This window comes from Melospiza melodia, chromosome 19, assembly GCF_035770615.1.
Source record: "Melospiza melodia melodia isolate bMelMel2 chromosome 19, bMelMel2.pri, whole genome shotgun sequence".
NCBI lineage: Eukaryota > Metazoa > Chordata > Aves > Passeriformes > Passerellidae > Melospiza > Melospiza melodia.
Genome location: NC_086212.1, coordinates 7,484,321 through 7,495,447, shown reverse-complemented (window position 1 = coordinate 7,495,447; position 11,127 = coordinate 7,484,321). Strand labels below are relative to the sequence as shown.

The following is an 11,127-nucleotide window of genomic DNA, read 5'->3' as shown; positions in this document are numbered from 1 at the left end:
ACACCGGAGCAGTGGGAAAACCCCTGGCCCAGCATCTCAGGGCTGCTCTGCTCAAGAGCCTTTGAGCGCACCCCAAATCCCTGCTTGGCTGTGCTGGGCTTGGGCACTGTCGTTCTGCTTGGATGCTCCTCGTCAGGCCTTAGCAAAGATGGGCTGAATGGGAAGGGAAAGTTGCTCCCTGCAGTTTGCTTTCTCAGCCAGCTGTCCGTGAACAGCACGGGATTGCTGTCCCAGGCCAGGGAACAGGGAACAAACTGGGAACAGACAGGGAACAGGAACAGGCTGTGCCTGCAGGAAGGAGCCCCGCGGTCCCACTGCCCTGAGCCACTCCTGCTGCTGCTGCTGCTGCTGCGGGGATGCTGTCAGCCACGGGCACAGAGCTGCCTGCAGGACAGGCAGCAAGGGCTTTGGGATCACCCAGTTCCAAAGGGTAACATCCACTCCAGCTCCCTCTCAGGTGCTGGGGTCACCTTTGGGATCAGTTTTGCTCATGGTCTGAACTCTGACTTGGTGCATCCCTGGTGATCGAATCCAGGATGGTTTTCTTTGGCTTGAAAGCAGAGCTGAAACCACAGAGTTTGTGCAGTAGTCTCCAAAAATCACCTTCAGTGTGCTGGCATGCCTGTGTCATTGTCTATCCAGGGATCAGGAGGAATATCACAAACGCAGCCAGGGCAGGGTTGTGATCTCTGTGCCAATGGGAGAAACTGAGGCCAGTGATTTACCCAAGGTCCACAACGAGGCCTTGGCACACCTGGGAAAGGTGTAAGAAGCACCTGGATCCTAAACCTCTTTAGTCCAAGACCTGTTTGCCAGCTCTGTCAGCAGCCCCTGTGTTTCCCAGGGCTCCCCAGAGGATCTGATTTAAGGCATGTGGACAACAGCATTACCTAATTCTGCTCTTTTATACCCAGGCCTCTGTGAGAGTAAGACTAGGCTGGCATGCTTGAGTTTAAATTATTTTTTTTAAGCAGAGATTTTAAGATTTAGTATTTTTGGGGTTCAAAGGTGAACAGGCCTGCATGAATAATTTCTGATTCCATTTGCTGCTGCTAGTACTGTTTTGCCAAAAGCAGCTTTTAATGGCAAGTCAACCCCATTAGTCTTGAAGGGTCTGTGATATGTGTAGAGATATGAAAATTCCCAGGAAAGGGTATTTCAAGTGCTGTAGTAACCTTCTCTAACTTTGTGTTATTTTAATGGAACTTTGCTTGCCTATGCACCATTTCTCTAGGAATGTAAAAATCCAACAACCATCACAAAAGCCATTCACATTAGCAGCCTCCTTGTGAATTTTAATTAACAGGAAATGCCACTCATTGAAATTCAACATCCAGAATATCTCTGCTTTACTCCTTTGATGTTCCCCATCAAGTCCTGGACTAACATCCATATGTTCTCCTGAGACACTCAGAAGAAAATAATTTTGGTTTATTTGTAGTAGGAAAGCATTTCATCGTTGTCTTTTATCCCAGAAGCATTCAAGTTGCTTTACAAACTGTTCACATGGAGGAGCTGCTCTGTGGGTCCTTACAGCAGGGAGTGATTCCAAAGCTGTGCTCATCAGTTTGCACTCAGCAGCAATGCTGGAATTTCAGGAGAGGCAGGGAAAGAGTGGTGAAACAAATGGAAGTCCAGCAGGATAGGGAATTCAGCTACTGCAGGTCAGACAGCTTTGTTTCCCTTATCACATTTATCCCTTATAAAGGATAGTGCTGGGATTTTCCTATATTTCTACAGTAGTTACCTAAGAAGACATGATCTGGCTCTCTGTTACTGTAAGCTGCTCATTTGCAAGTGATTTTAACAAACAAAGAACCACCCCTAATTAATTAACCTTTCCTACGCCCTCAATTTCTCAAATGGGCAGAATAATGTGATCAACAGATGATACTGCCATGGAGAATTATCTTCAGACTTAAATAATTCTATTTTAGCCCTTCATTCATCTTCTTTCTCAAGCTGTATAGTTCCTTTACCCCACCCTCTGCCTGGGGTACAGCATTGCACCCCTCCCATCCCTGTCACCATGACAAGGTGACACTGTCACCACAGATTGAACCTGCAGATATCTTGGCACAGGCCCACCCCAGTCTGCACTCAGAACTGAGTTGAAAACTTCTGTCCTGGTGGGTACAAGCTCAGTGCTCATCCTTTATCCAGGTAAATCCAGGCTCTGCTTCCTGGCAATGACACCAAAGGAATCCTCTGCTGTCTCACAATTCCAGCAAGCTGCTCACAGGCATGTGGGGCTCGGGCTCCTAAACCTAGTGCTAAAAGGTCAAAATTGGTGATATAAAATTTTAGAGCTTGGGCTCTACAGAGACTGGAGCTTGTCAAGAAAGCAAATTCCTTTTATATCATCTGGAAATGACACAAGGTGGGAAAAGGCACCTTGGAGCATCCCAGGAGGACACAGCATCGCTCCTTATCTTAGAACTCTCCCAACCACAGAGTGGTTTTTTGCAGAACCAAAATGATCCCAGCCTCAGGGTCCTTGGGCAGAGTGTGACCACAAGATGTCACAGTTGCTTTGCTGCAATGCGTGGTCCTGCCTTTCCATGTCCCAGTCCTGCCCCTTTCCCACTCCCAGCCTTCAACCCCAGGTATCCCTATGAACACACACGCTGGTACTTGGGGGTTTTGCTGCTGTGTTTTTTTGTTGGAGTGTTTTTTTTGGCAAAACAAGCTTCTTCATTGTATTCTGGGCAAGGTTAGGCATTTAGGTTTCTAGCTCATATACAGGTCATTCATGGTATATAAAATCAAAGTTTCCCCAGGTTTATGCCCTTGCTGTAGGTCCAGCTGGCAGACAACTATTTTGAGTAGAGCCAGAGGAAAAAATCAAAGTATAGGTGCAAACAAGCACTTCTTGGTGCTGCCAGAGTTTCTGCTCAGTGTCTCCCCAGACCTCAGGTGCCTTTGCCAGACGGTGTAGCAAGCTCAGAAAACACCACAACGTTGTGGACTTGAGAGGGTTTTGTTCTTTATAGCCTATTCTAAATGTATTTCTTTTTCTGCCCCAGAAAGCTGCTTGCATGGCCTGGATGGGGTCCCAGGGGCTGGTGCTAATACCAGTTCACTCTGAAGCAGAGCAAAAAAGGAGTTTAGTTGTAGAAGAAGCTGATGAGCCTTGCAGGATCCAGCTATGGATCTTTTGGGGTTAGTCTCTTCGAGTGTGCACATTGAATTAAAGACCTAATTCATGGCCTGAGCAAGCAATTGCTATGGATGCTCCAAACAAACAGCACTTTCTTTCCTGCCCGCCTGGCTGGTGCCTCTGCCCGGCTGGAGCCAGGCAGAGTTTCTCATCTGGCCCCTGTGCTCCAGGGCACCAGGAGGAAAGCTTTGCTCCACCAGCCACACAGGAAAAATGAAACCCTCAGCTGTGAAGTGGAGCTGTTGAGCAGAGCAGAGAGGGCACAAGGGCAGAGGTTTGCTCTGCCTGCTGTGCTCCTCATTCCCTGCCCTCCCATTCCTGCCGCTGCCGTGGGATCCAGCCACGGTGCTGCTGTCCCACCTTTCTCTGGAGGGCAGAGCCCCACGTGCTTTGTCCCCAGGGGGGGCTGGGACAGGGCTGACCTTGAGCCCTTTGCCCTTTCCCACCCAGGGGAGCATGAGAACATCCCGGGGGCCGGCGGTTCCCGGCTGGCTTGGCTGGGACAGCGCGTCCCACAGGGGATGGGCTCCGGGGCAGCTGGGGGAGCTCTGTCGCCTCTGCCCACAAATGGTGGCTTAGCATGAGGGAGTCTGGCCAAGGGGCAGGGGAGGCTCCTGTGACCCCTGAGCTCATAAATGAGGAGCAAACACTGTGGTTTTTCCTCATCTCCAGGTGAGCAGGTTTGATGGCTGGAGCTCTGCTGGGCACATCCTGGGCCTGGCAGGTTGGTCCCTTGGGGACTGCACAACCTGGCCTGTGACAGTGTTCACAGGGGGCTTATGTTGAGGGAAGAGAGGGAGATCTGACTTCATGTTTCAGAAGGCTTGATTTATTATTTTATGACATATATTACATTAAAACTATACTAAAAGAATAGAAGAAAAAGTTTCATCAGAAAACTGGCTAAGCTAAGAATAGAAAGAATGATAACAAAAGTTTGTGGCTCAGACAGAGAGCCCGAGCCAGCTGACTGTGATTGGCCATTAATTACAAACAAACACATGAGACCAATGACAGATGCACCTGTTGCATTCCACAGCAGCAGATAACCATTGTTTACATTTTGTTCCTGAGGTCTCTCAGCTTGCCAGGAGGAAAAATCCTAAGGAAATGATTTTTCATGAAAAGATGTCTGCGACACTGGCCTGCACATCTGGGAGCTTCTCAACAGTTTGGGGATCCTGACTGTGGCTGGGTTTCTCTGCAGTGGATTTGCTGGCTATCAGGAATTCAGAAAGGTTCAAGATTAAAACTTTCTCTGCTAGGACTGTGAAATGAGCCTTGAAGCCGTTTGTGAACCCCACACACAGTTTCAGCAGGGAGCAGCAGCCTGTCAGAACAGATGAGCAGTTGCCAACTGGGTTGCTGGATCCTGTTGTGCCTTTTGTGCCCATATAGGGCATAGATATAGAATATCTGAAAGAGGAAAAGGTCCCTTCCACCCTGAGAGAGATGCCAGCCCTGCTCACTGCTTGCTGGTGGGCAGTGGGAGGAGTAGTCATCTGATTTCCCCATATGGAATGATGACACCCTAGGTTCCAGGATCCTTGTTCCATCTTTGTCAGCCTGTGTGTCATTGTCTCTTTTTTTTTTTTTTTTTCACCTATGTGTCATTAAAATAAGCCTTCTCTGCAATAAGGGTGAGACTAGAAAAAGTGTGAAGCCCGAGCAGTGCTGTGCATCCTGGCACTGTTGTGTAGTGCTGTTATTCCCCAGGCTTCATCACCAGGTTTTGCACACTTCAGAGATTGCTGATCTGAATTGCCTTAAAACACCCTGGGTTTTGAGTCCTGGTTCTCTGGTGCTGCCTTGGTTTCCTACCCTGCCTCTCCCCACAGCCACATCGGGATCCTCTCTCAGAGCAGCAAGGCACTGGAACATGGAGAGTCCTTGGGCAAGTCTGGGGCACCTCACTGCCACTGGGTATGTAGAGAAAGCTTTATTCCCTCCCTTTCTCTCTGTTTTGATAGCTATTGTATGGCTTTTTCACAGAAAACCCCCTTTCCTAGCTAAAATTGTCCCTCAAGGGATAGCTGAGGCTGCTGTCCAGCAGTGGGAGACAGGGATTGCCTGGCTGGGTTTAACCTCAGGACAGGCTCTTCTCCCCTCCAGGTTTTCTGGTTTCTGGAGAGTCACTCCAGATGTGAGGCCTGAGAAATTATATTCTTTCCCAAATGTTTGTTTCCATTTGACTTTTGAATAGCTTTATGAGACATTTCATCCAGTCTGTAGTGGCCAAATTCTTGTCCTTGGAGACTTCCTCTGGCACTGCAGCTTCAGTGTGAAACTGTTTTCTTGTTTGTCACCCTTGAACATGTGGATTTGTGTTTGGCCTCCTCTTAAGAGGCAGGGAGAGCACCACTCAACTGCCTTTTGTCCATGTTAAACCTTTGAAATACAGAGCTGGTCTAACAATTTCCACAGAAGCCAGTGGCCTCCTCTTTCTCCCTCCAACATCCTCTAAAAAAGCATTAAAGCCTCAACCACTGCCAATGAGGTGACCCCTCAGAATGAGTCTATTATGGTTTTTATAGAATAACACAATGTTTTCCTGTGCTTGCATTAATAGAGGAGCAGTTGCATTGTAATTAGTATTTATTTTTCAATAAACACCTCGAAGTTCCCTGTCCTGCTGCTTCCAGGGGAGATCTCAGCCCCAGCTACTCGGGGAAGTTAGCAGGGAAGCAGAGAAGGGTGAGACCAGAGGCACCCAGAGGAGGACAGTATAAAACCCCATAAATTATCATCTCAAGAAAGCCTCTAATCAGTGTTTATGGACTTCCTCTGCTAACACACAGGCACTTGTTTTTCCAGGATGAGAGCCCGTGTTTACTGTGAAGACTTTCTGTTCCCAAAGGTGCACAGAACTATGGCGGAGCTGTGGGGGATTTACTCCAAACCTGTCCCAGCAGACAGCAGAGAGCTATGGACCTTGTTCCTGCAGTGCTCCTGCATTACAGCAGTGATAGGAGGCCTCTTTTACAACTGGATGTTTGCTTCCCTGGAGTACTCCTGGCACCTCTCCGTTGCCATGGCCATCTCCCTCAGCCTGCTGCTTCTCCTGACTCTCTTTCTGGTGCATCCTGCCCGTTGTGTCTTCACCATGATCATGCCCACCTTAGGGACCAAGCAGGGCCGGAAGCTTCTCTTCTCCACCTGCATCATGATTGCAGTGGTGAACATAACGCCCAACATCATAAGCAACATGAAAACCATACTGCAGGTCATTCAGTGCATCTGCAAGAACTCCTCTGACAGCCTTCTGAACTCAACTACTCTGCTACAGAAAGTTTCCTGGGAGTTTGCAGATGCAGTCCAAGAAGCCACTCATCCCATTTATAAGCCTATGAATGGACATGTTCGCTTTTCATTGTTGCAGAACAGCCCCTTGATTTACCAAAAAATGCACCTTGCTGGTGAGAAAATTAGCAGAGAGTTCTTGTCTGTTGAGGTACTGGTCAAAGACTCAGTACGAGCAGCCAACAGACTGGCTGCTGGGTTCCTCATGCTCTATCTCTGCTTTGAGTCCACCTGGTATTTGAAAAATTATCTCACCAACATTCGCTTTGACAATTTTTACATCACCAAGAAGCTGGAACGTTTAGCCATGGACAGAAGAGCAGCTCATCTCCTGGTGGGCTCATCAAACAAACTCATCAGACCAACAGGCTTGAAGCTGACCAGGGAAGAGGTGGTGCTGTGCCTCGTGCAGGCCATGCTGGTCACCGTGGCCCTGATGCTGATGCTGGTGCTGGTGGCCATGGACCACTTTGCCTTCAGCGTGGCAGACACGGCGGTGAGAAAGGCAGCGCAGTTCTCTGTGGTGCCTGTCACTCTCAGCATCAAATACAAGGTGAGTCCTGGGGTGTCCTGCCCTGTGTGGGGACCCCGTGTCCCTTCAGGGAGGGGGTGGTGGGGATTGCAGTCTTTGTACTCTTATTTACACAATCCTGACTTCCCTTCCCAGCAGCCAGCAGGATGAGCAACAGGCTTTGGGGAAGGAGGCAGTGGCACAACCTCAGCTGCTCCTCCCAGGGCATCAGAGAGCAGCAGTCACTCTCCAAGTTACAGCCCCTTGGGAGCTTGGAGGGGAGCAAATAGTGCCTCATGCTGCAAAGGCACTGCTAGACCAGGCAGCCAGATGTCCTTGTGTCTCCATGTGACAGTGGCGACAGACAGAGGTTTTCAGGTGAAGGCAGAATGTTGACTCCATGTTCAGAAGGCTTGATTTATTATTTTATGACATATATTATATATGTCATAAAATAATAAATAATATATATGATATATATATATTACATTGTAACTATACTAAAAAGAAAAAGAAGGAAAGGTTTCCTCAGAAGGCTAAGCTAAGAATAGAATAGAATGAATAACAAAGATCTGTGTCTCGGACAGAGAGTCCAAGCTATCTGGTCTGTGGTTGGCCATTAATTGTAAACATTCAAGATGGCCCAATCAGACAAAACCTGATGCATTCCACAGCAGCAGAAAACCATTGTTCACATCTTGTTGCCGAAAGTGCAGCTTCTCAGAAGGAAAAATCCTAAGAAAGGATTTTTCATAAAAGATGTCTGCGACATCTCCAGGCTCCTTCCCTAACCTAGGTGGAGGAATGGGAGTCCCTTGGACACTGTCCCCCCATTGCAGAGGGGGTGCAAGTCCAAAAGGAAGGGGGCAGCTGATGAACACTGAGAGTGTCTCCTCATCCTATTGCATGGGCTGTTTCTTCAGTAGAAATCCCTGCTTGCTGGCTTTGTCCTTGCCCTCTGCAATCCTTCCCACAAACCTTACCAGTTTCTAACTCAATATTCTTTGGCCTGGTGTGTGAACTTTCCTCTTCTGCCACACAGCCTGCCTCCTTCCCCAGCCCAGGATCCTTACTGCAGATACCTGCTTATGATGGATTTACAGGAAAACAGACAGGGCTTAGAAAAAGCCTCTAATATTCAGATATTTAGCCACTAATGCCATGGTCTGCGTGGTGTCTTTCACCATAAATCTCATATATGTTATGATGTCTGTTCCAATGGATGAAGATGACACATAGGGCTGGCTCTCAGCCTGCCCAGTGCTCAGTGCCTGCACTTTGCACTGTTACTCAGTCTGAGGTGATCACATGTCACTACAGGACACGAAACAACACCACACACACACACACTTCTGTGGAAAAAAAAGGGAAGTTTATTTTTTGACTCTAACATTTATAGATTTCTAAAAGTGACATAGGATTGGAGAATGAGAGTGCCACTTCTCCAATGACACTGGACAAACTAACAGTCTATCAAATTTCTTTTCTTCTATAAAAGAATGTGAAACAATAACTTATTTACAGAAAGTGTGTGAGAAAGTTTGTTACAAGAATGTAAACATCAGAAGGCTTGGAAAATCTTAAAAATTCAGAGCAACAATCACACCCTTCAGTGTCCTTCTTCTAGTGCTGTAACAGTAATTCCACCCCCCCAGATGATTTTGTAGTAACCAGTCGGTTTTGGTTTCTTCATACCCCAAATGGTTCCTTCATACCAAAATGGATTTACATTTCAACTCTCCTTTTTTTCAGGCTGAAATGGGAATCGTGCCCTTTCTATACAAACTTTTCTGGCGTCCTCCTGAGGCCTTGCTGCTCAGGGACTTCAACAAGACCTACCACCACCAGCTGATCTTCAGCTCTGCCCAGTGCAGGATCAGCCCCCCCGGGCCCCCCAGCCCCTCAGTGCTGCTGGTTGTGGGGCTGCTCTTCTGCGTCCTCTATGGCTCCGCGCTGCTGGAGCCCTTCGCGCGCCGTCTGTGCCGCGGCATCGCCGCCTCCTTCTTCCCGGGCCGCGAGGACCAGAGAGTGCTGCACCTCTACGGGAAGCTGGCCAGGAGGCAGGGCGGGGAGCAGAGCCCTGCCAAGGGTGCCCGGGGAAGCCAGGGGGATGGCTGCATGGCTGGCACCACAGCACGGGCTCCGGCCGCGGGATCGCGCGTCTCGCTTTCCGGAGTTCGGGAAGCGTTCGGAGCTTGGGAAAAAATACTAAAAAAAAAACCAACAAAGCCTTAAAAAATCCCAACCCTAAAAAAGAAAAAAAAAAAAAAAAGAAATGTCACATTTTTGCATTAATTTGAGGAAAATGGGCTACATTTCCATTTTAATATCTATAAGAAGGTCTGAAGGGAGCTGTTGCATATCCGCAGCACTAGGCAAGGCTAACTGAGAAACAGATGGGAGTTGGGGTCAGGGAGGAGCTCATTTACCTTCTCTACCACATCTGTGCTGGAAGAAATACATACTTCCTTTCTTTCTTAAGTTATACCTCCAGGGAAAGTCATTTGACTTGATTAATTTAATTTTCAATGACTTTTTCTTTCAGGTTTTGTGCACAGAAACCTGGGTACACTAGATAGATTTCGTAGTTTATTCACCAAAGAAAGTGTCATTCCAACCTGCTGAAGTAAATTCAAGATCAATATGACCATAAGAGGCTCATACTGGGCATGGGTGGTGGAAATCAGCACAGGATGGCTTTACAAAATCTCTTAAAAATGGCTGTTCAAAATAAAATAGAAATAAAATAGCTGCAGGACCTCAGAAGAGAATGAGAACAGTCAATAAAGGTCAATGGGTGTTGATCTCTTTTCCCAAGTAAGAAGTGATAGGATGAGAGGAAACAGCCTCAAGTTGTGCCAGGAGAGATTTAGATTTCATATTAGGAAAAAAATTCTTCAAGCACTGGCACAGGCTGCCCAAAGCAGTGGTAGGGTCACCATCCCTGGAGGGATTGAAATGACACAAAGATGTGGAATTTGGGACATGTTTGAATGGTCCCCTTGGCAGTGGGTTAATGGTTGGACTTCATGGTTTTAAATGTTGGGTTGTTTCAAGCTCAGAAAATATGTTATTGTATCCAAATTAATAAATGCATCACTTGGGCAGCATCTGAAATGTGTTATTTTTCCTAGAGAGGCAGACTGGACACCTCTTTAGGAACCAAAGGAGAGATAAATCCCTGCCAGGTTAAAAACTAAACAACTTCACAGCTTCATTTCTTCGAAGCATATCTATTATTTTCCTCCCTTCTTCCATTAAAGTCTTCATTAAGGTAATTATTTGACATAATGCACCTCAATGAGATTAAATGACAGAAATGAAGTGGTAGCTGCTGCCAGATGCACTGAATTTTCTCATCTTCTGAGGTACTTGAAACAAGTATATTTGGATTATATTTTTTAAGCATCTATCTTACAAAACCCTGGTGAATTCATCTCCCCAGGGTTTTCAATGCCCTGTTGTTCTGATGATTAATCCAAGCATCTTTGTGCCTCTACAGCAGCTGGGGGGCTTTGTCATGGTGTTTCTGTAGAAAATGCCCTGTGCTCTATGGTTTGGGTGAAAGTAAAAACTAAGGTGTAAAATTTTAGGTGTTCCACTAAACACCTAAAATTATCTGGAGCTGGGGTTCAAACAGCTGGGAGGAGAGAAGCCTTCAGACAGCAAACCATCCCAGCAGCATGCTGTCTTCCAACAAGAACAACTTGAAAAGGAGTTTTTCCTCAGGAAGACTTATCATTTTGACATCAGCCATGTTGTCCCTGGTGCTGAATTGGGCTGTATTTAATGTTTTCCCCAGACAGGGGAACTGGCAGGAGGCAGAGCTGCTGGAAATTGCTCTGCCCTCCTGAGAGGCATTGTTCCTCAGCCAGATAAAGGTGTGACAAATCAGAAAACATTGCCATTATAAAGCTGTATTGCCCACTGGAGGGGTGAGCTGCCTTGCCAAGGTTTGCTTGATGGTGCAAGAGAGAAATGCTGAGCAGATTAACCAGCAGGAAATGTTAATTTATTCACATATTTTTTATTAAGTAGAACCAATGTACAAGTCTGGTTATTTGCTGAGGGATTTTCATCCCTCAGAGCCCCTCCACACTCTCATCCTCACTCCTGCTCATCAGGGCTCTCATTGCCTTTGTTTTCAAGCCCCTGA

At 47.1% G+C, this 11,127-nt stretch overlaps 1 protein-coding gene across 1 annotated transcript; it reads left to right on the top strand.

The window, feature by feature from the left end:
* The first annotated feature begins 21 nt into the window (after window positions 1-21).
* OCSTAMP (osteoclast stimulatory transmembrane protein) lies at window positions 22-9,867 on the top strand. Its single transcript, XM_063172268.1, has 3 exons — window positions 22-5,083; window positions 5,975-7,013; window positions 8,724-9,867. The coding sequence occupies exons 1-3, from the start codon at window positions 5,040-5,042 to the stop codon at window positions 9,204-9,206; spliced, it is 1,566 nt and encodes a 521-aa protein (XP_063028338.1). The 5' UTR covers window positions 22-5,039; the 3' UTR covers window positions 9,207-9,867.
* Window positions 9,868-11,127: the final 1,260 nt, after the last annotated feature.